Source organism: Pecten maximus, chromosome 9 (genome assembly GCF_902652985.1).
Source record: "Pecten maximus chromosome 9, xPecMax1.1, whole genome shotgun sequence".
In the NCBI taxonomy this organism is placed as follows: Eukaryota; Metazoa; Mollusca; class Bivalvia; order Pectinida; family Pectinidae; genus Pecten; species Pecten maximus.
The window spans coordinates 44520267-44545838 of NC_047023.1; the positions used below are offsets into that span (position 1 = coordinate 44520267).

The 25572-nt window shown below is 35.2% G+C and overlaps 1 protein-coding gene across 3 annotated transcripts in view; it reads left to right on the forward strand.

Annotated features, from left to right (window-relative positions):
- The first annotated feature begins 2937 nt into the window (after positions 1-2937).
- Positions 2938-25572, forward strand: part of LOC117334225 (myotubularin-related protein 10-B-like) — a 38740-nt gene continuing 16105 nt past the window's right edge. Inside the window, exons 1-10 of one of the 3 annotated variants that reach the window (XM_033893717.1) lie at positions 2938-3060; positions 7886-7957; positions 14900-14963; positions 16683-16822; positions 16986-17064; positions 18225-18304; positions 18540-18596; positions 21392-21479; positions 22344-22464; positions 23243-23330. In XM_033893717.1, the coding sequence (XP_033749608.1) occupies positions 3007-3060; positions 7886-7957; positions 14900-14963; positions 16683-16822; positions 16986-17064; positions 18225-18304; positions 18540-18596; positions 21392-21479; positions 22344-22464; positions 23243-23330 (843 nt within the window). In that variant the 5' untranslated portion in view covers positions 2938-3006. Of the gene's footprint in view, positions 3061-7885; positions 7958-8078; positions 8124-14899; positions 14964-16682; positions 16823-16985; positions 17065-18224; positions 18305-18539; positions 18597-21391; positions 21480-22343; positions 22465-23242; positions 23331-25572 lie in introns of all 3 variants that reach the window. The other 2 variants (XM_033893718.1, XM_033893719.1) reach the window with 2 other exon arrangements.

The following is a 25572-nucleotide window of genomic DNA, read 5'->3' on the forward strand; positions in this document are numbered from 1 at the left end:
GTAAATGTCTCACAAAAAACAAGATTTAAATTTGGGCGTGAATTCTGTGAGTGAACCTTTTTTTTACAAACAAAGGGTCAGACATGTAAGCTCATAAAGAACGGTTGATTGTGCGATAGTGCGGTGCAGGGCAACAAAGCCAAGAAATGATTACAAAACGACGATTACATTGATAGTTCTGTTATTTATGTCATGTTTCTGAATTAATGCGGTATATAATACAGAGACATTCATGTATGTTTTGTCTTCATTAAACGCTTGAAATTAGTAGTTTCTTATTTACTTCCCGAGCGCGAAAGTTATACACACATACATGTGCACATGTACATGTGTGTACAAGTAAACGAATTATGTAATAAGGATAGTGGATATAAATAACACAATACGTAAAACGACTCGCGCATACAATGTAGTTCACATTTAAGGCGTATGCACCAAAGTACAATACTTCCGAAAACATATTGATTTTCATACAACATTTACAAAGGTATACATTCACATATCAAAACACTTATATGTCATACAATGTCATTTATTTTATTAGCACCTTTTGCGGAAATGTTTTTTTTCTTATGTTATAAAACGTTCATGCAAGATGCAGCTTAATACAATTCCAGCATAAACATATATATATGTACGCTATATATAGCTCATCACGCAGCGATGAATTAATATTGTTAAAAGTTTTGGACGGACGGAACTTTAAATGTGGGATGATAACGCGTTGCTGAAAAAATGCAATTGTACATTAAAGTGTTTTATAAATATACAGTTAGATATAAATGGCACCTTTCAAATTGTCGGGAAACGTTTGTCGTAATATCAATTTAAACTATTCATCGAATCTTTGAAAACGGCAATTTTTCTAATAATAATGACAGAGACACAAACTCGCGTTAATCTATAAATGTTTACCTTACTCAACTAATAATAATGACAGAGACACAAACTCCCATAGTGTTAATCTATAAATGTTTACCTTACTCAACTAATTAATTGAAATGGGTTACTCACTTGATAACTCACAGATTAGACACATTAAAAATTCAAAATTATTATCATTCTTATTTTTTTTTCATTTCTATCCGGCGCGTTCTTTGTTTTCGATGTAGTGTGGTAATATTAAGTAAGTGTATACACCGTGCGTTCTAGGTATGACGTCAGATATTTTAATTTTGTTGTCATATATGGAGAAGAGTCATTTTAATTTTGTTGTCGTCAGATATGGAGAGGAGTCATTTTAATTTTGTTGTCGTCAGATATGGAGAGGAGTCATTTTAATTTTGTTGTCGTCAGATATGGAGAGGAGTCATTTTAATTTTGTTGTCGTCAGATATGGAGAGGAGTCATTTTAATTTTGTTGACGTCAGATATATAGGAGAGGAGTCATTTTAATTTTGTTGTCGTCATATATGGAGAGGAGTCATTTTAATTTTGTTGTCGTCATATATGGAGAGGAGTCCATTTTAATTTTGTTGTCGTCATATATGGAGAGGAGTCCATTTTAATTTTGTTGTCGTCAGATATGGAGAGGAGTCATTTTAATTTTGTTGACGTCAGATATATAGGAGAGGAGTCATTTTAATTTTGTTGGCGTCAGATATCGAGAGGAGTCCTTTTAATTTTGTTGACGTCAGATATGGAGAGGTGTCATTTTAATTTTGTTGACGTCAGATATGGAGAGGAGTCATTTAAATTTTGTTGGCGTCAGATATGGAGAGGTGTCATTTTAATTTTGTTGACGTCAGATATGGAGAGGTGTCATTTTAATTTTGTTGACGTCAGATATGGAGAGGAGTCATTTTAATTTTGTTGACGTCAGATATGGAGAGGTGTCATTTTAATTTTGTCGACATCAGATTGAGAGGGGTCCGTTTTTATGTAAGATTGAGAGGGGTCCGTTTTTATTGTTTGGAAATGTTCTGTAGTAAACAATAAATCATGGAGTCGCCAACTTATACTGTTTTAAATACATGTATGTATAGGACCCCTGCGGAAACAGGAATGGAAGGGTGTGTTATATTATTAGTTGATAAATAAATAATGACACCAATCAGATTTCAAAAATTGATTTGATTTTCGAATTATTACAGGTTAGCGTTGGCTGGTGGTATCAGTTTATAGCGGAGGTCAGTTCTGTAGTTGACACTTCTACACACGGACTTCAAAAAATATTTCATGTTCGCGCGGCTTTATATAAATCCTGGTATTTCAAAATACATATGATGTGTAACCAAGGTGACATAAATTCGTTGCTTACAAGGTATCCAGGTAACGCCCACCATTGATTCCTTATTGATGAACGATTATCCATGTCGCACAACTTACAAATTCAGCAATTCAGAAAATGAACCCGAACGTGCATGGACATTTTTTTTTATAAACCGGGGTACAGTCGTTTCTGCCCCTGGTACTTCAAAAAAGTTGTTTCGGGTTTTTTGGAAGTCATTTCGGTATTTATTTATATTTTACAGTCGTTTCGGTACGGAGTTGTTTCAGTATTTCATTTAGTTTTATTGTAACATAATTAATTAACTGATTATTAGTTATTTAGTTAACGTTTAGCTGACCTTCTTATTTGTTTATGAAATCATGCACATCACACTTCAAATGTTTCACTTCAAACAACGTAAATTAGTATTGTCATGTAACGTTTTTTTACTACAATACAAATAACATATCATTGCATTTATCACAAATATTATATAATGGAATTTAACTGTTAATAAATTGTGTTATATTTTGATAAAAAATAAGTGCATAAATAGTTTAAAATGCTGTCAAATGTGTTGATCACGTGTCTCTAAACTATTGCAGGCACAGGAGAGTTACACGTGAACGTATTAATAAAATACAGTATCCCAATGTAAACAAAGGTAGTGTAGGGGAGATAATCACTGTTCCCACATTTTCAGAGTTGGCCCCCTTGATTCATAAGGACAACAGGAAGTAAAGAATGACAACTTCCAGGATGAATTGCGAAGTAACCGCCGCCTTCCAGTGAAGATGTCTAGCTTCATCTCCTACATTAGTAGGAATGAGGTGGAGAAAGGGAAAGAGGTAAACTTTTATGTTTAATATCTGTAATAATAACCGTACAATTGGGGAGAGTATCCCATATATGACTGGGATATCGTTGTAGACCCGCCCTCTTTTCTGATGTTCTATATCTTTATGCAAGATAGGTTTTATCTCGAGACCGGATATATGTACATATTAGATTTTATATCTATGTTATTATCTCTAAGTCGCTGTGCGGGATACCAACCATCACACACCGTGTTTAGATTACACCAGTAAGTTTTTTAAAAGCCCTACTGTAGTTTTATAAAGAATAGTATTTTTAGATGATTATTTTTTTAAATCTGTAAAATTCAAAGTATATAAGTCTCGGCTTTGCCTGTCCGTGTAAATACGTATACAAGGATGGATGTTTATCTAATATGTAACTGTTTGCTGATTTGAAATAGAACGAAATCTGTCTTATATATTAATAATTGAATTTTAAATTTAAACATTACCATTATATAATATATACTATAGAGATTAAAAAGCCGAGCCGTACATGTGCTTCAGTCATGCATTGATATAAAACAACGCGATAAGTGGTTTACTTAAGTGTTTCGTATGTACGTCATTGACATGTGTATCAGCACAACACTACAGATGTCTTTATATAGAGATGATATAATTCATTACAGTCGCAGGCCCATGAAAATTACATTTTTGACTTGAATCAAATTAATATTACACAAAGTGATCTAAGCAACTTACTATGATTTATTTAAACTAATATTTGAATCAAATTTATCATAAGGTGAACAAACATGTGCACTTTCCTTTTAACCTGGATCACTGAATATAACATTCGTATGATAGATAAATGCTTTACAAGGCACCTTTAAATTGATATTATCACCAAAATAAAATCCTAGATATATATATATATAGTTAATTACCACTAAGACCACATCAGAATACTAAGATTTAATCAAAGAACTATCACTGAAGGTTTTTTTTTGTGAACTTGATATATAATCATGTCAAAATTATGGCAGTTAGTCCCAACATTTTTGAGGCTTCCCTAAACCTGGATCAGTATCAGATACAATACTCAATACATTTTGCTTCTTAAATTAGTGATAAATTATGCTCTTTTTAAAGAAATCACTTTGGCAAAGAAATCCATAAATATATACACTAATACACTGTATACCGTATATGACTTAATAAGGGCGCACCCACTGTTAATTACCCGCACCTTGTGCTGACTTATCAGGTAAAAACAAATCTAATATTTTTGTGGGTGAAAATGTTGGTTTTCTAAAGAATTCAATAGGCACAATGTTGCAGTTCAAATTGAAAATGAAAAAAAAATAAAAAAATTGGACAAAAGTCGATTACATTACATTGTACCAAATTACGTAGACAACCTGACCGAGAACTGTACATAACATGTAATAGAAAATGAGATCTTTTGGTTTTGATTTTCTCCACCTAGCTTGTTCACCTAACTGCTTATTTATAGTATAATAATTATAGTGACACAGGCTGCTAGTGAAGAATATTTGGCTTCAGTGTCACCATGGAAGGTTTTGGAAATTGGAAAATCATTTGATCTTTATTATATATTAGAACAGGCCTGATCTTTTAATGGTAAATGGCATATTATAGTGTGATAAATATCTGGTATAACTGGGTAGGATAGGAATGTTCTTATATAAGCTTTCAAATTCTCATTTCACAAGTCTTAGATATATTGCTGATACTGTTAAAGAATTATTCTAATAAATTAAATGTTTGATTTCAAAAATCATGGATGTATTTAATTTGTTGTGTAAAATTCATTCCAACTTAAGTAGAGTGCCTGCTTCATTGATCAGCAAGTTGATGAGTGTGACTGCGCCTTTTGTGGCCTATCATGGTGTGACCTACTGTGGTGTGGCCTACCATGGTGTGATGTATCATGGTGTGACCTACCGTGGTGTGGTGTGGCCTATCATGGTGTGATGTATCATGGTGTGACCTATGATGGTGTGACTTATCATGGTGTGGTGTGGTGTGGCCTATCATGGTGTGACCTACCGTGGTGTGAGGTATCATGGTGTGACCTACCCGAGAAAACTGTGGTGTGACGTATCATGGTGTGGCCTACCGTAGTGTGACGTATCATGGTGTGACCTGCCGTGGGGTGACATATCATGGTTTGGCCTACCGTGGTGTGACGTATCATGGTGTGGCCTACACTGGTGTGACGTATCATGGTGTGGCCTACCGTGGTGTGACGTATCATGGTTTGGCCTACCGTAGTGTGACGTATCATGGTGTGACCTACCGTAGTGTGACGTATCATGGTTTGGCCTACCGTAGTGCTACGTATCATGGTGTGACCTACCGTGGTGTGACATATCATGGTTTGGCCTACCGTAGTGTGACGTATCATGGTTTGGCCTACCGTGGTGTGACGTATCATGGTTTGGCCTACCCGAGAAAACTGTGGTGTGACGTATCATGGTTTGGCCTACTGTAGGTGACGTATCATGGTTTGGCCTACCGTGGTGTGATGTATCATGGTTTGGCCTACCGTGGTGTGACGTATCATGGTTTGGCCTACCGTGGTGTGACGTATCATGGTTTGGCCTACCGTGGTGTGACGTATCATGGTGTGACCTATTATGCTGTAGAAGTATATATATATATAGAGCATGTAATTAGTGCAATTGTTAATTAGTGCAACACTTCCAATGTGAAAATTGCTAAATTATAATTTCTTCTAAAATGTTGACATTATTTAAGAAGACCATACAACATAATTTGAAATTTCGACAACAAATTAATAGGTATTGTATTTAATATTGACAATGTATAGGTAATTTCTGAAACATCAAAGAAAAGCTTGTAACAATGTGGCAGGAATATTTTGTAACTGTTAAAAAACTTATTGAATTTAATTTTTGTGTAGAAAAAAAATCTACAACAGATACAAGATGGATTAAAAATGTTTTCAGTGATTTGTATCAAAGAGTAGGAGATCAGCCTGGTCCTGGTTTGAATTCAACATTTTGTTATCGTGAAACGAATAAAAAAGTCTGTTTGGCCTTAGGTTTCTGATGTCCATACATGTTGATAAGATCTAGATCATGTATACATCTATTTCCTGTTGCACTTTCACAATTGTGTGAGTGTTTATGTTTCTGATAAAATACACCTAATGTAAGAAGTCAGTCTGACATGTTAATGAAGGCTACAAGTATAAATATATATAAGATTTCATAAGTGTACAAATCTAGATTATAACGATATGAACAATTACACAAAAATAGTACTTTACAACACAAGGGAAATAGCTCCATTTGTAATTATTCTAAGTCACACACCATGGACAAATTTGCAATGCAATTTGTAGATTAGTTTTGGTAATCCATATACATCTTGTATACTTATGACACAAGCATTAAAGAAAATACATTGCACAACATAAAGTTACAGGGCCCGATAGAAACTGTTTACAGCACTTTTGAAGTTTTCTGTTGGACTATTTACAGGCATTGTAAAAAGTTCTCATCCAGACTAAGAATTCACTAATCTGGAAAATTTAGCTGTACTTTAACGTTTGTGCTTGTTACAACTTAAAACTAAGATATATATATTGTTCAATGATAGAGCCAGTGTAAACATCACGAAATAGACAAATGGTAAAAAAAATTTCAATAAATCTTAATAAAACATAATGCTGACTTAAACTATTTGTGTCATTTGAATCAAACCTGTCAAGGTAACTATCTTTCTTCTTTGGCTGGCCTTTCATAAATAACAAGCCCTATAAAAAAGTACCATGGAATAACACAAAAGGATCTAGTTGTCACATGGAGTAGTTGACAATAAAAGTCACTTGTCCCGTGACAAAATCTGCTCATCGGGACAAGAAGATGAGTACTTTTGCCAGGCCCTTATTATTGAATAAAATACTGTTGCCATAGTTACTATGTACAATATTTATCGTAACTTTTACTTCTCCCAGAGACAATAATTGAGGTTTACAGTAGCGTCCATTACTCTGTCTGTCCGTGGAGATGAGATGTATCTAGCCTCGGTTTCATCAATGTTAGATTCAAGGAAAAAATCTTTGTTTAATTCCCTATAAATGAATTTTCTTAAAATGTTAAGTTATTAAGAGTTTCTTTATATAAAGGAATAATGATGTGACTGGTCGACGCTAGTCGTATACCAGTATACTGTGGGTCTATGTTTAACGGTAAGTCTAATGGTTGATATTATGATATGGTGGAATCTAATTAATGCTAGTAATGCTAAAGCTAGATGGAGTATGATTTTTTAAATTTCAGTTATACATGTACCATATTTTACTGGTGGTAAAACTACGCTTGGAGTTACATCCCCTGAATCCAGATCTTCATTCCAGAAAAAATTCCTCCAAGCTAGACATATACAGCCCCTATTGGACCATTCCATATTACTCCCTCATGGTTACCAAAGCCCTTGCATCTTAGCCTATTGACCAGCTAGCCACAGCACTTCCCCACTATCAACCGGTAGACACATAGTACGCCCAAGAAATTTGTATCGCTAGAACCCCCCCTCACCCCAGACGTATGGTCCCCTCTCTCCAGATGTATTGTCCCCTCTCTCCAGACGTATGGTCCCCTCCCCCAGACGTATATAGTCCCCTACCACAGAAAGCCCTTACCAAACTTTCTGAATCCCATAAGACCTGCTCCACTAGGCGAGATTCCCGTTAACCATAATATTAAAGGGTATACCGTTATAATTAACCATATTAAAGGGTATACCGTTATAATTAACCATATTAAAGGGTATACCGTTATAATTAACCATATTTAAGGGTATACCGTTATAATTCCAGGGTAGTCCCGGTGAACTGTTTACAAACTTTCGGAGGACTAGTTATAGCCTCCCCAGCGCGGACTTATCACAGGTACAATATGGTATTTATGTTTAACACTGCTTTATCATTAATGCTTGTCTTTCCAATTTCACTCCCCGCTTTCCGATGTGCTTTCGTCCCGACTCACTGTTTCCATGGCAACTCATTACAGACCTTCAAGTCTTATTTAATTGATGAAGAGGAAGAGGAAAATGATGTAAGTGATTGTCGATGCATTATATACGGAAAATTATATATCGTTCATTTTTTATTCGGATAGCATTTTACACTACTACTTAATGTGAAATTTGTTGTTGAAATATATTTTGTTGCTTTAAATGTTGTAAAATCATTGAGATTAATTTATCTACTATAAATCCTTAATTAACCTGCTGTCCTTCATTAAACAAATTACTGCCAGCATAAATAAACTTACTGATATTACATATGTTGAGGGTGAACTTTATGTTGAAAATTTGACAACTAAACAGACACCAAATGTATTTGTGAGTGACGGATGGAATCGTTTAGGTTCACTTAATTTTTGTGTTAAATTTCACACAAAATATCTGTAATTACATTCTTTGTTTTCATTGCTGTTTTAGAGGATATTGTTTGTATAACAATAGATATCTATGGAAGGGTTCTATATTAGGTGGTGGATTATCTAACAATAATCTTTATACACACGTTCTATATTGGGCTATGGATTATCTAATGTTATCCTAGTGAGGTTTGTATTACAGATTAACCTGTCATGTGACGTGTAACTACATGTTATACCTGTCATGTGACATGTAACTACGTGTTATATCTGTCATGTGACGTGTAACTACATGTTATATCTGTCATGTGACCTGTAACTACATGTTATATCTGTCATGTGACATGTACTAACTATGTGTTATATCTGTCATGTGACATGTAACTACGTGTTATATCTGTCATGTGACATGTAACTACGTGTTATATCTGTCATGTGACGTGTAACTACGTGTTATATCTGTCATGTGACATGTAACTACATGTTATATCTGTCATGTGACGTGTAACTACGTGTTATATCTGTCATGTGACGTGTAACTACATGTTATATCTGTCATGTGACGTGTAACTACATGTTATATCTGTCATGTGACGTGTAACTACATGTTATATCTGTCATGTGACATGTAACTACACGTTATATCTGTCATGTGACGTGTAACTACACGTTATATCTGTCATGTGACGTGTAACTACACGTTATATCTGTCATGTGACGTGTAACTACGTGTTATATCTGTCATGTGACGTGTAACTATGTGTTATATCTGTCATGTGACATGTAACTACATGTTATATCTGTCATGTGACATGTAACTACATGTTATATCTGTCATGTGACATGTAACTACGTGTTATATCTGTCATGTGACATGTAACTACATGTTGTTTCTGTCATGTGATGTGTAACTACGTGTTATATCTGTCATGTGACATGTAACTACGTGTTATATCTGTCATGTGACATGTAACTACGTGTTATATCTGTCATGTGACATGTAACTACATGTTATATCTGTCATGTGACGTGTAACTACATATTATGTCTGTCATGTGACATGTAACTATGTGTTATATCTGTCATGTGACGTGTTACTACATGTTATATCTGTCATGTGACGTGTAACTATGTATTATGTCTGTCATGTGACGTGTAACTACGTGTTATATCTGTCATGACATGTAACTACGTGTTATATCTGTCATGTGACGTGTAACTACATGTTATATCTGTCATGTGACATGTAACTACATGTTATATCTGTCATGTGACGTGTAACTACATGTTATATCTGTCATGTGGCGTGTAACTATGTATTATGTCTGTCATGTGACGTGTAACTACATGTTATATCTGTCGTGTGACATGTAACTACGTGTTATATCTGTCATTTGACATGTAACTACGTGTTATATCTGTCATGTGACATGTAACTACGTGTTATATCTGTCATGTGACGTGTAACTACATGTTATATCAGTCATGTGACATGTAACTACATGTTATATCTGTCATGTGACATGTAACTACGTGTTATATCTGTCATGTGACATGTAACTACATGTTATATCTGTCATGTGACGTGTAACTACATGTTACATCTGTCATGTGACATGTAACTTCGTGTTATATCTGTCATGTGACATGTAACTACGTGTTTTATCTGTCATGTGACGTGTAAGTACATGTTATATCTGTCATGTGACATGTAACTACCTGTTATATCTGTCATGTGACATGTAACTACGTGTTATATCTGTCATGTGACATGTAACTACGTGTTATATCTGTCATGTGACGTGTAACTACATGTTATATCTGTCATGTGACATGTAACTACCTGTTATATCTGTCATGTGACATGTAACTACGTGTTATATCTGTCATGTGACATGTAACTACACGTTATATCTGTCATGTGACGTGTAACTACATGTTATATCTGTCATGTGACGTGTAACTACATGTTATATTAGTTATTTGACATGTAACTATGTGTTATATCTGTCATGTGACATGTAACTACATGTTATATCTGTCATGTGCCATGTTACTACATGTTATATCTGTCATGTGACGTGTAACTACATGTTATATCTGTCATGTGACATGTAACTTCATGTTATGTCTGTCATGTGACGTGTAACTAAGTATTATGTCTGTCATGTGACATGTTACTACATGTTATATCTGTCATGTGACGTGTAACTACATGTTATATCTGTCATGTGACATGTAACTACGTGTTATATCTGTCATGTGACATGTTACTACATGTTATATCTGTCATGTGACGTGTAACTACATGTTATATCTGTCATTTGACGTGTAACTACGTATTATGTCTGTCATATGACATGTAACTACGTGTTATATCTGTCATGTGACCTGTAACTACGTGTTATATCTGTCATGTGACGTGTAACTACATGTTATATCTGTCATGTGACGTGTAACTACATGTTATGTCTGTCATGTGACATGTAACTATGTGTTATATCTGTCATGTGACGTGTTACTACATGTTATATCTGTCATGTGACGTGTAACTATGTATTATGTCTGTCATGTGACGTGTAACTACGTGTTATATCTGTCATGACATGTAACTACGTGTTATATCTGTCATGTGACGTGTAACTACATGTTATATCTGTCATGTGACATGTAACTACATGTTATATCTGTCATGTGACGTGTAACTACATGTTATATCTGTCATGTGACGTGTAACTATGTATTATGTCTGTCATGTGACGTGTAACTACATGTTACATCTGTCGTGTGACATGTAACTACGTGTTATATCTGTCATTTGACATGTAACTATGTGTTATATCTGTCATGTGACATGTAACTACGTGTTATATCTGTCATGTGACGTGTAACTACATGTTATATCTGTCATGTGACATGTAACTACATGTTATATCTGTCATGTGACATGTAACTACGTGTTATATCTGTCATGTGACATGTAACTACATGTTATATCTGTCATGTGACGTGTAACTACATGTTACATCTGTCATGTGACATGTAACTTCGTGTTATATCTGTCATGTGACATGTAACTACGTGTTTTATCTGTCATGTGATGTGTAAGTACATGTTATATCTGTCATGTGACATGTAACTACCTGTTATATCTGTCATGTGACATGTAACTACGTGTTATATCTGTCATGTGACATGTAACTACGTGTTATATCTGTCATGTGACGTGTAACTACATGTTATATCTGTCATGTGACATGTAACTACCTGTTATATCTGTCATGTGACATGTAACTACGTGTTATATCTGTCATGTGACATGTAACTACACGTTATATCTGTCATGTGATGTGTAACTACATGTTATATCTGTCATGTGACGTGTAACTACATGTTATATTAGTTATTTGACATGTAACTATGTGTTATATCTGTCATGTGACATGTAACTACATGTTATATCTGTCATGTGACATGTTACTACATGTTATATCTGTCATGTGACGTGTAACTACATGTTATATCTGTCATGTGACATGTAACTACATGTTATATCTGTCATGTGACATGTAACTACGTGTTATATCTGTCATGTGACATGTTACTACATGTTATATCTCATGTGACGTGTAACTACGTATTATGTCTGTCATGTGACGTGTAACTACGTATTATGTCTGTCATGTGACGTGTAACTAAGTATTATGTCTGTCATGTGACATGTTACTACATGTTATATCTGTCATGTGACGTGTAACTACATGTTATATCTGTCATGTGACGTGTAACTACATGTTATATCTGTCATGTGACGTGTAACTACATGTTATATCTGTCATGTGACATGTAACTACATGTTATATCTGTCATGTGACATGTAACTACATGTTATATCTGTCATGTGACATGTAACTACACGTTATGTCTGTCATGTGACGTGTAACTACGTATTATGTCTGTCATGTGACGTGTAACTAAGTATTATGTCTGTCATGTGACATGTTACTACATGTTATATCTGTCATGTGACGTGTAACTACATGTTATATCTGTCATGTGACGTGTAACTACATGTTATGTCTGTCATGTGACGTGTAACTACATGTTATATCTGTCATGTGACATGTAACTACACGTTATATCTGTCATGTGACGTGTAACTACATGTTATATCTGTCATGTGACATGTAACTACACGTTATATCTGTCATGTGACATGTAACTACATGTTATATCTGTCATGTGACATGTAACTACACGTTATATCTGTCATGTGACATGTAACTTCATGTTATATCTGTCATGTGATGTGTAACTACATGTTATATCTGTCATGTGACATGTAACTACATGTTATATCTGTCATGTGATGTGTAACTACATGTTATATCTGTCATGTGACACGTAACTACATGTTATATCTGTCATGTGACGTGTAACTACATGTTATGTCTGTCATGTGACGTGTAACTACATGTTATATCTGTCATGTGACATGTAACTACACGTTATATCTGTCATGTGACGTGTAACTACATGTTATGTCTGTCATGTGACGTGTAACTACATGTTATATCTGTGATGTGACGTGTAACTACATGTTATGTCTGTCATGTGACGTGTAACTACATGTTATATCTGTCATGTGACATGTAACTACACGTTATATCTGTCATGTGATGTGTAACTACATGTTATATCTGTCATGTGACATGTAACTACATGTTGTATCTGTCATGTGACGTGTAACTTCATGTTATATCTGTCATGTGACATGTAACTTCATGTTATATCTGTCATGTGATGTGTAACTACATGTTATATCTGTCATGTGACATGTAACTACATGTTATATCTGTCATGTGACGTGTAACTACATGTTATATCTGTCATGTGACGTGTAACTACGTGTTATATCTGTCATGTGACGTGTAACTACCTGTTATATCTGTCATGTGACGTGTAACTACATGTTGTATCTGTCATGTGACGTGTAACTTCATGTTATATCTGTCATGTGACATGTAACTACCTGTTATATCTGTCATGTGACATGTAACTACATGTTGTATCTGTCATGTGACGTGTAACTTCATGTTATATCTGTCATGTGACATGTAACTTCATGTTATATCTGTCATGTGATGTGTAACTACATGTTATATCTGTCATGTGACATGTAACTACATGTTATATCTGTCATGTGACGTGTAACTACATGTTATATCTGTCATGTGACGTGAAACTACGTGTTATATCTGTCATGTGACATGTAACTTCATGTTATATCTGTCATGTGACACGTAACTACATGTTATATCTGTCATGTGACGTGTAACTACATGTTATGTCTGTCATGTGACGTGTAACTACATGTTATATCTGTCATGTGACATGTAACTACACGTTATATCTGTCATGTGACATGTAACTACACGTTATATCTGTCATGTGACATGTAACTACATGTTATATCTGTCATGTGACATGTAACTACATGTTATATCTGTCATGTGACGTGTAACTACATGTTATATCTGTCATGTGACAGTGTAACTACATGTTATATCTGTCATGTGATGTGTAACTACATGTTATATCTGTCATGTGACGTGTAACTACATGTTATGTCTGTCATGTGACGTGTAACTACATGTTATATCTGTCATGTGACATGTAACTACACGTTATATCTGTCATGTGACGTGTAACTACATGTTATATCTGTCATGTGACATGTAACTACACGTTATATCTGTCATGTGACATGTAACTACATGTTTTATCTGTCATGTGACGTGTAACTACATGTTATATCTGTCATGTGATAACCCTGGGGACTTACATCTAATTATAATTTTTTGGTAATTAAATATATGGGTGGGCTTATTACCAGGCATGGGCCTATGGCCAGATACATACATATATGTTTCTCATCGTCATCAATCAGAGTCTATTGATATGACATGCTTGAAACTATACTTACCCGGGTAAACATTGTATATCTATATATATCTACAGTGTATATGTATACTGTGGAACTTCTGAATTAGTATTGAAAAGAATTCTGTGTTAAAAAACAATTAATGATGAGAACAAAAATTTCAAAAATGTTTGGAATATGAATTTGATTAGGAATTTGATAGGCAGTCAGTACATTTTGACTACAAATTTTGTTTCAAAAATGTTTGGAATATGAATTTGATTAAAAAATTTGTATGAATTTGATTAAGAATTTAATAGGCAGTCAGTACATTTTACCTACAAATTTTAAAAACTTAATTACAATTTACGGCTATTATTCATTTTGAGACTTTATAGACTAAAGCTTCGTTATGTAGCATATTGCTATTTAGATGAATTGTTAAAAAGCTCTGAATGAACAACTTTGAAATAGCAACTATGGTCTGGGATTAGTCATGTTTTTTTGAATTTGATGTTTTTGACAGGATGAACTTGACAAGCGGGCCTCAGCATTTTTCCAGACAGATCTTGCCCCACACATGTTACCAGGTATATAATACAAACATCTACATGATCTACATCATTATAACTGTTTAAGGTTTTTTGATCAAATATAATGGATTCCTTGAAATTGATTTGGTTGATTTTTTTATAACAATTTGACTGAAAGGCAATAATTAAGTTAACATATCGGTAAATTGAAATTTTAGAGTTTTGAAATATGAAAAAATCTAATTTACATAGATATTGCCTTCAATTTCATCTTTCAAACATATGAATCAATCTTGATGTTCATTGAAAGAAGATTAAATAGATGTAAAATACACAAACATGTGAATATGGTGAATTATACACAATATATAATATATATACAGGATATAATAACACAATATAATATGCATACAGGATCTAATTAACAATACAATTTACATACAGGATCTAATTAACAATATATAGAATATATACAGGATCTTAATTAGCAATGTAATATACATACAGGATCTAATTAACAATATAATATACATACAGGATCTAATTAACAATGTAATATACATACAGGATCTAATTAACAATATGATATACATACAGGATCTAATTAACATTATAATATACATACAGGATCTAATTAACAATATAATATACATACAGGATATAATTAACATTGTAATATACATACAGGATCTAATTAACATTGTAATATACATACAGGATCTAATTAACAATATGATATTCATACAGGATCTAATTAACAATATAATATACATACAGGATCTAGTTAACAATGTAATATACATACAGGATTTAATTAACAATATAATATACATACAGGATCTAATTAACAATATAATATACATACAGGATCTAATTAACAATGTAATATACATACAGGATCTAATTAAAAATATGGTACATATACAGGATCTAGTTAACAATGTAATATACATACAGGATTTAATTAACAATATAATATACATACAGGATCTAGTTAACAATGTAATATACATACAGGATTTAATTAACAATATAATATACATACAGGATCTAATTAACAATGTAATATACATACAGGATTTAATTAACAATATAATATACATACAGGATCTAATTAACAATATAATATACATTACAGGATCTAATTAACATTGTAATATACATACAGGATTTAATTAACAATATAATATACATACAGGATCTAATTAACAATATAATATACATACAGGATCTAATTAACAATATAATATACATACAGGATCTAATTAACAATGTAATATACATACAGGATCTAATTAACAATACAATTTACATACAGGATATAATTAACATTGTAATATACATACAGGCTCTAATTAACAATATGATATACATACAGGATCTAATTAACAATATAATACACTTACAGGATATAGTTAACAATATAATATACATACAGGATCTAATTAACAATATAATACACTTACAGGATCTAATTAACAATATATAGTATATACATACACAGATTATTTACCCTGGCTGTAATATTCACATCGTACTTATATTTATATACTGGACTTTTGGAGATAGCGTATATCTTGGTTGCTAATGATGGTACTATAATTAGTTAGGTAATTGCCAATTAAATCAGATCAATTCATTATGAATTAACGAAGCAATAAAAGATAAACTTTTTATGTTCACAGCCATAGTTACAGGTATATAAGTCCTACAAAAATGATGAACCATAATATATAATGTTTCCATCTATTTTGAAGAAGTGTGTTTGATTGACAGGTGAGCGCCTGGTTACAGAGGCAGATAGCGTGCTGAGTTTTACCCCTTTTACAGAGAAGAAAAAAGGCATATCAGGAAAACTGTTTGTCACAAACTTCAAAGTTTGCTTCCTGACTGCAGACCGTTCGTCGTATGAAGGGGTATGTCAACACACCAGTAAAAACAAACTGCTCATTTCAGAAATTTCTTAATACTGTTGGCTTGTTTTGAAAGAAAACTAATTGTAAAATGGAAATCTAATTATTCTCTTTGGGTAATTAAGAAGTTATTGATAATAAGAATGTTAACTATTTCTCTCCACAGCCGTCGGCGAAGAGACAGAGAAACAAACTGATCAGGGATACCGACATTCCACTCACAAACATCGATGCCATATACCAGGGTAAGTCTATAGTAGTATACCTTGTTAGCACACCTGCTTGACGGTATTTTGCTGTGGTATTGTGAATCTATCCTGCAATAACCTTCTCTTTTAATACCTTAATTCTTCTTAATAACCAAAAAAAAAAAAAAAAGAATTGTGGTATTTAGCTTGTAGTTTCCTGTGATGAAGCCCTGCAGAGTTTGTACAAAGAAGTGACCTTGACCCATAGGTCACATAAACTCACATATCCACCTGATGTCAGTATTGTTATGACAGGTGTTGTGTTATATATCTACCTGATGTCAGTATTGTTATGACAGGTGTTGTGTTATATATCTACCTGACGTCAGTATTGTTATGACAGGTGTTGTTGTGTTATATATCTACCTGATGTCAGTATTGTTATGACAGGTGTTGTTGTGTTATATATCCACCTGATGTCAGTATTGTTATGACAGGTGTTGTTGTGTTACATATCTACCTGATGTCAGTATTGTTATGACAGGTGTTGTGTTATATATCTACCTGATGTCAGTATTGTTATGACAGGTGTTGTTGTGTTATATATCCACCTGATGTCAGTATTGTTATGACAGGTGTTGTTGTGTTATATATCCACCTGATGTCAGTATTGTTATGACAGGTGTTGTGTTATATATCCACCTGATGTCAGTATTGTTATGACAGGTGTTGTTTTATATATCTACCTGATGTCAGTATTGTTATGACAGGTGTTGTGTTATATATCTACCTGATGTCAGTATTGTTATGACAGGTGTTGTTGTGTTATATATCCACCTGATGTCAGTATTGTTATGACAGGTGTTGTGGTATATATCTACCTGATGTCAGTATTGTTATGACAGGTGTTGTGTTACATATCCACCTGATGTCAGTATTGTTATGACAGGTGTTGTGGTATATATCTACCTGATGTCAGTATTGTTATGACAGGTGTTGTGTTACATATCCACCTGATGTCCGTATTGTTATGACAGGTGTTGTGTTATATATCTACCTGATGTCAGTATTGTTATGACAGGTGTTGTTGTGTTATATATCCACCTGATGTCAGTATTGTTATGACAGGTGTTGTGATATATCCACCTGATGTCAGTATTGTTATGACAGGTGTTGTTGTGTTATTTATCTACCTGACGTCAGTATTTATGTTTTAGTTGTGTCTGGGAAGAGGAGGAAGCTGACACCAGGAACCACGGTCTCTAATATCACAAAATATCTCGAGCTTCACTGCAAGGTTTGTGTAACACTGTCAGAAATACTTTCTGTCCTAGCTAGGTAACCTCAGTCATACCGACTCATTATAAAGTAGCTAGGTAACCTCAGTCATACCGACTCATTATAAAAGTTTCCCACTATATCGTTTGTGGTTAATAGATCATTTGTACAAATGTGTTACATATTATAACGCCTCATATATCTACATATCATTGTATGTGTTGTTTTAGGTTGTGTATCTGTTTGTTTTTTAGGACTTTAGAGTGCATACATTCGGATTCAAGTTTTCACCTAAAGATCAGAACAAAAAGGTACTTATAATACTGAAACCCCTCTCACGATTAAATAACAAATGGTTTGATTCATGTTGATTTCTATACTGAAACCCTGGTCACAATTAAGTATCTTATATTTAGTTACTTTTGTCTTCCTATATAGAAGGAAGATAAATTTGAATCATGTAGATAATGGGCTTATTGTCAGATAGGGTATACGGGGTACTGTGTATGGCTTATTGTCAGATAGGGTATACGGGGTACTGTGTATGGAAATCATGTAGATAATGGGCTTATTGTCAGATAGGGTATACGAGGTACTGTGTATGGCTTATTGTCAGATAGGGTATACGGGGTACTGTGTATGAAAATCATGTAGATAATGGGCTTATTGTCAGATAGGGTATACAGGGTACTGTGTATGAAAATCATGTAGATAATGGGCTTATTGTCAGATAGGGTATACAGGGTACTGTGTATGGAAATCATGTAGATAATGGGCTTATTGTCAGATAGGGTATACGGGGTACTGTGTATGGCTTATTGTCAGATAGGGTATACGGGGTACTGTGTATGAAAATCATGCAGATAATGGGCTTATTGTCAGATAGGGTATACAGGGTACTGTGTATGAAAATCATGTAGATAATGGGCTTATTGTCAGATATGGTATACGGGGTACTGTGTATGGAAATCATGTAGATAATGGGCTTATTGTCAGATAGGGTATACGGGGTACTGTGTATGGAAATCATGTAGATAATGGGCTTATTGTCAGATAGTGTATACGGGGTACTGTGTATGAAAATCATGTAGATAATGGGCTTATTGTCAGATAGTGTATACGAGGTACTGTGTATGGCTTATTGTCAGATAGGGTATACGGGGTACTGTGTATGGCTTATTGTCAGATAGGGTATACGGGGTACTGTGTCTGGAAATCATGTAGATAATGGGCTTATTGTCAGATAGTGTATACGGGGTACTGTGTATGAAAATCATGTAGATAATGGGCTTATTGTCAGATAGTGTATACGAGGTACTGTGTATGGCTTATTGTCAGATAGGGTATACGGGGTACTGTGTATGGCTTATTGTCAGATAGGGTATACGGGGTACTGTGTCTGGAAATCATGTAGATAATGGGCTTATTGTCAGATAGTGTATACGAGGTACTGTGTATGAAAATCATGTAGATAATGGGCTTATTGTCAGATAGGGTATACGGGGTACTGTGTATGAAAATCATGTAGATAATGGGCTTATTGTCAGATAGGGTATACAGGGTACTGTGTATGAAAATCATGTAGATAATGGGCTTATTGTCAGATAGTGTATACGAGGTACTGTGTATGAAAATCATGTAGATAATGGGCTTATTTTCAGATAGGGTATACGGGGTACTGTGTATGAAAATCATGTAGATAATGGGCTTATTGTCAGATAGGGTATACGGGGTACTGTGTATGAAAATCATGTAGATAATGGGCTTATTGTCAGATAGGGTATACGGGGTACTGTGTATGGCTTATTGTCAGATAGTGTATACGGGGTACTGTGTATGAAAATCATGTAGATAATGGGCTTATTGTCAGATAGGGTATACGGGGTACTGTGTATGGCTTATTGTCAGATAGTGTATACGGGGTACTGTGTATGAAAATCATGTAGATAATGGGCTTATTGTCAGATAGTGTATACGGGGTACTGTGTATGAAAATCATGTAGATAATGGGCTTATTGTCATATAGGGTATACGGGGTACTGTGTATGGCGTATTGTCAGATAGTGTATACGAGGTACTGTGTATGAAAATCATGTAGATAATGGGCTTATTGTCAGATAGGGTATACGGGGTACTGTGTATGGCTTATTGTCAGATAGGGTATACGGGGTACTGTGTATGAAAATCATGTAGATAATGGGCTTATTGTCAGATAGGGTATACGGGGTACTGTGTATGGCTTATTGTCAGATAGGGTATACGAGGTACTGTGTATGAAAATCATGTAGATAATGGGCTTATTGTCAGATAGGGTATACGAGGTACTGTGTATGAAAATCATGTAGATAATGGGCTTATTGTCAGATAGTGTATACGAGGTACTGTGTATGAAAATCATGTAGATAATGGGCTTATTGTCAGATAGGGTATACAGGGTACTGTGTATGGCTTATTGTCAGATAGGGTATACGGGGTACTGTGTATGAAAATCATGTAGATAATGGGCTTATTGTCAGATAGGGTATACGGGGTACTGTGTATGAAAATCATGTAGATAATGGGCTTATTGTCAGATAGTGTATACGAGGTACTGTGTATGAAAATCATGTAGATAATGGGCTTATTGTCAGATAGGGTATACAGGGTACTGTGTATGGCTTATTGTCAGATAGGGTATACGGGGTACTGTGTATGAAAATCATGTAGATAATGGGCTTATTGTCAGATAGGGTATACGGGGTACTGTGTATGAAAATCATGTAGATAATGGGCTTATTGTCAGATAGGGTATACGGGGTACTGTGTATAAAAATCATGTCAAAATCAAGAACTCAATTTTTTTGTCAAATTGATCAGTAAACAGTTCAGCGATCCTAAATCACATTTCTATAATGACATCCTCTGTATTAAAAGGGTATCATTTCTCTAAATTGTCCATGTGAAGTAGTCACCAGCTGTCTAGTAAGGCTGTTTTTGTGGGCACCCAGAGTAATTCTCATAGACAGGTTTGTTGTACAGTTAAACCTGTATATTAAAAGACATTTTCCTCCATACTGGTCTTTTAACAGAGGTGGTCAGATAACAGAGGTATTACTTTATTTTACAGTTACTGAATGCAGTTGTTCACCACGCGTATCCATCCAAATCCAACCTTTTATTTGCGTTTGACTACGGCAAGAGCTTACCTAAACAAGGTATGAATCAGAGTGAGCCGAGATACTGCTGAAGGAGGTAGAATTAAATATACTGTTGGCAAAGACTGAACTACTTATACAAGGAAGGAAATTTATAAATGTTTTAACAGGAAAATAAACTTATTGAACTGATACCAGTGTATTTTGATGTCACGAGTGTCGCACTGTACTTGAACTTTGATGATATAAGTGATATTTCATATCTAGATCTGTGATGAGAAGTTATAGATAAAACTTCTATCTGTAAACACAATCTGTGCAGCCTTTTCAATGATACAACTTGTGAAAAATCTTATAAATGTGGTTATTTGTGAGGATGCAAATTTCTGCAATTTGTTTATCGACTTTTATGATTGGGATACCAGTGGTATTATTTATGTATTAATTAGAAAAATCAACATTAAAATTTTTGTAGTTTAATTTTTGCAGTTATTTGTCCAGCAGCCAATATAATCAATTGTAGAGTATAAAGTGATTAAACCGAGGGAATCATATCCAGAGGGACAGCTATCTGATATCTCATTAAAACTGAATATTAAGTCATTAAAACATTTCAAAGTTTTTTTGGGAAAAAAATTAATTGAAATAAAATTGAATTTATTAGTTACTGGTTTACTGCCTACATGACTTCACCTCTAGGCTTTACCTTACTGACTGTCAGTGGGTGGGTGGGTGGGTGGGGGTTGGCTACCCCTCTGGAACCATCGGTCCTATAATAAGTTTAAACGTAATTTTAGAAGACGTCCCTGGTCCTAGTAGTGCGTATCATGTCTATTGTTATAACACCACTCACAGTATCATAGTATAAAAAACTGAAGTCCTCAATATCATAAATTATATGACATATTTTTGTTTATTTTACAGATTATTTGTGTGAGACTCCACTTTATGAAGAAGTTTCTGACTGGGAGTTGGAATTAAACATGTGTAAATGTACGAAGTGGAGGGTGTCGGAGGTGAACAAGAGTTTTGACATGTCTATAAGGTTAGTACACAGTAGAGGGTGTCGCAGGTGAACAAGAATTTTGACATGTCTATAAGGTTAGTACGAAGTGGAGGGTGTCGGGGTGAACAAGAATTTTGACATGTCTATAAGGTTAGTACACAGTGGAGGTTGTTTGGGTAAGGTTTGTATCTTGGTTTAAACATTGGTACTAAGGTATATAAATCATATTTGGTACATGTTTATATTAATAAAAAAAATGTTTTTTGAGTGACTATTGCAAAATCAGTGAACACTGTTTTTTTTAGCTCAACTGGCCTGAAGGTCCGGTGAGCTTATGCCATGGTGTAGCATCCATCATCCACTGTCCCTCAATTTTACACTACTACTTATGATTCAATGAGTAGATTACAAACTCTGGTACATTTAGTGTGGAGCATCCGTGGGTGAAGAGGAACCAAATCTATAACTGGTGGGCCTGGTCCACCAATGGCCTTTAGGGTGCGGCCTACAAGGGGAAATATAGCAAATTCTTAAAATCCTTCTTCTGTGGAAGTGTAGAGTGTTTTACTGTCATATTAGATGAATGATGCAGGCCCTGTGGGGCTCTTGTTACATGTTTGAAAACATATTAAGCTACATTGAATTTGAACAACTGCACGACTTTGCTGGCAGCCTGTCTAATGTGTCAGATAAAACAGTTTCCAGTGTTCTATTTTGTATTACATGACTTTTTCCTATGAAACTGCTACATCTTACGTTTATTTCTTAATGACAGTTTTACTCTGCTACATCTAACACTGATTTCATTGTGTTACAGTTTACCCAAGTTAATTGTTGTGCCTGGAGTCCTGTTTAACACTGACCTGATGACAGCGTCCGGTCACTATGTGGAGGGACGGATTCCTGTGAGTATCCGATATACACACTACACTAGGTGGTAACGTATACCTGAGGTACCAAATCACTGGGCTGTAATGTATACCTGATATAACAAATCACTGGGCTGTAACGTATACCTGAGATACCAAATCACTGGGCTGTAACGTATACCTGAGATACCAAATCACTGGGCTGTAACATATACATGAGATACCAAATCACTGGGCTGTAACATATACCTGAGATACCAAATCACTGGGCTGTAACGTATACCTGAGATACCAAATCACTTGGCTGTAACGTATACCTGAGATACCAAATCACTGGGCTGTAACGTATACCTGAGATACCAAATCACTGGGCTGTAACGTATACCTGAGATACCAAATCACTGGGCTGTAACATATACCTGAGATACCAAATCACTGGGCTGTAACATATACCTGAGATACCAAATCACTGGGCTGTAACATATACCTGAGATACCAAATCACTGGGCTGTAACAAATACCTGAGATACTAAATCACTGGGCTGTAACATATACCTGTGGTACCAAATCACTGGGCTGTAACATATACCTGAGATACCAAATCACTGGGCTGTAACGTATACCTGAGATACCAAATCACTGGGCTGTAACGTATACCTGAGGTACTAAATCACTGGGCTGTAACGTATACCTGAGATACCAAATCACTGGGCTGTAACGTATACCTGAGATATCAAATCACTGGGCTCTAACGTATACCTGAGATACCAAATCACTGGGCTGTAACATATACCTGAGATACCAAATCACTGGGCTGTAACAAATACCTGAGATACCAAATCACTGGGCTGTAACATATACCTGAGATACCAAATCACTGGGCTGTAACGTATACCTGAGATACCAAATCACTGGGCTGTAACGTATACCTGAGATACCAAATCACTGGGCTGTAACAAATACCTGAGATACCAAATCACTGGGCCTTAACGTATACCTGAGATACCAAATCACTGGGCTGTAACGTATACCTGAGATACCAAATCACTGGGCTGTAACGTATACCTGAGATACCAAATCACTGGGCTGTAACGTATACCTGAGATACCAAATCACTGGGCTGTAACGTATACCTGAGATACCAAATCAATGGGCTGTAACATATACCTGAGATACCAAATCACTGGGCTGTAACGTATACCTGAGATACCAAATCACTGGGCTGTAACGTAATGTATGTCTGGTTATATAGGATGGTGGGTACAGGATAAAACGTGTCTGGTTATTAGCTCACCTGGACCGAAGGTCCGGTGAGCTTATGCCATGGCGCAGCGTCCGTCGTCCGTCCGTCCGTCCGTCAACATTTGCTTCAAATCGCTACTAGTCAAAAAGTTCTTATTGGATTTTGACCAAATTTGCCCAGAAACATCCTTTGCAGAATGGGAACAGATTTTGCATAAATGGTGACTCTGACCCCCGAGGGGCCAAAGGGGCGGGGCCCAATAGGGGAAATAGAGGTAATTCCTTTAAATCGCTACTAGTCATAAAGTTATTAATGGATTTGAACCCAATTTGGTCAGAAACATCCTTGGAGAAAGGGGAACAGATTTTGCATAAATGGTGACTCTGACCCTAAAGGGGCCAAAGGGGCGGGGCCAAATATGGGAAATAGAGGTAATTCCTCTAAATCGCTACTAGTCATAAAGTTATGAAGGGATTTGAACCCAATTTGGCCAGAAACATCCTTGGCAGAATGGGAACAGATTTTGCATAAACAGTGACTCTGACCCCCGAGGGGCCAAAGGGGCGGGGCCCAATAGGGGAAATAGAGGTCATTCCTTTAAATCACTACTAGTCTTCAAGTTATGAATGGATTTGAACCCAATTTGGTCAGAAACATCCTTGGGGGAAGGGGAACAGATTTTGCATAAATGGTGATTCTGACCCCCAAGGGGCCAAAGGGGCGGGGCCAAAAAGGGGAAATAAAGGTAATTCCTTTAAATTGCTACTTGTCATAAAGTTATGAATGGATTTGAACCCGATTTGGTCAGAAACTTCCTTGGAGGAAGAGGAACCTATTTTGCATAAATGGTGGCACTGACCCCCGAGGGGCCAAAGGGGTGGGTCCCAATAAGGGAAATAGAAGTAATTCCTTTAAATCGCTACTAGTCATAAAGTTATGAATGGATTTGAACCCAATTTGGTCAGAAACATCCTTGGGGGAAGGGAAACAGATTTTGCATAAATGGTGACTCTGACCCCTGAGGGGCCAAAAGGG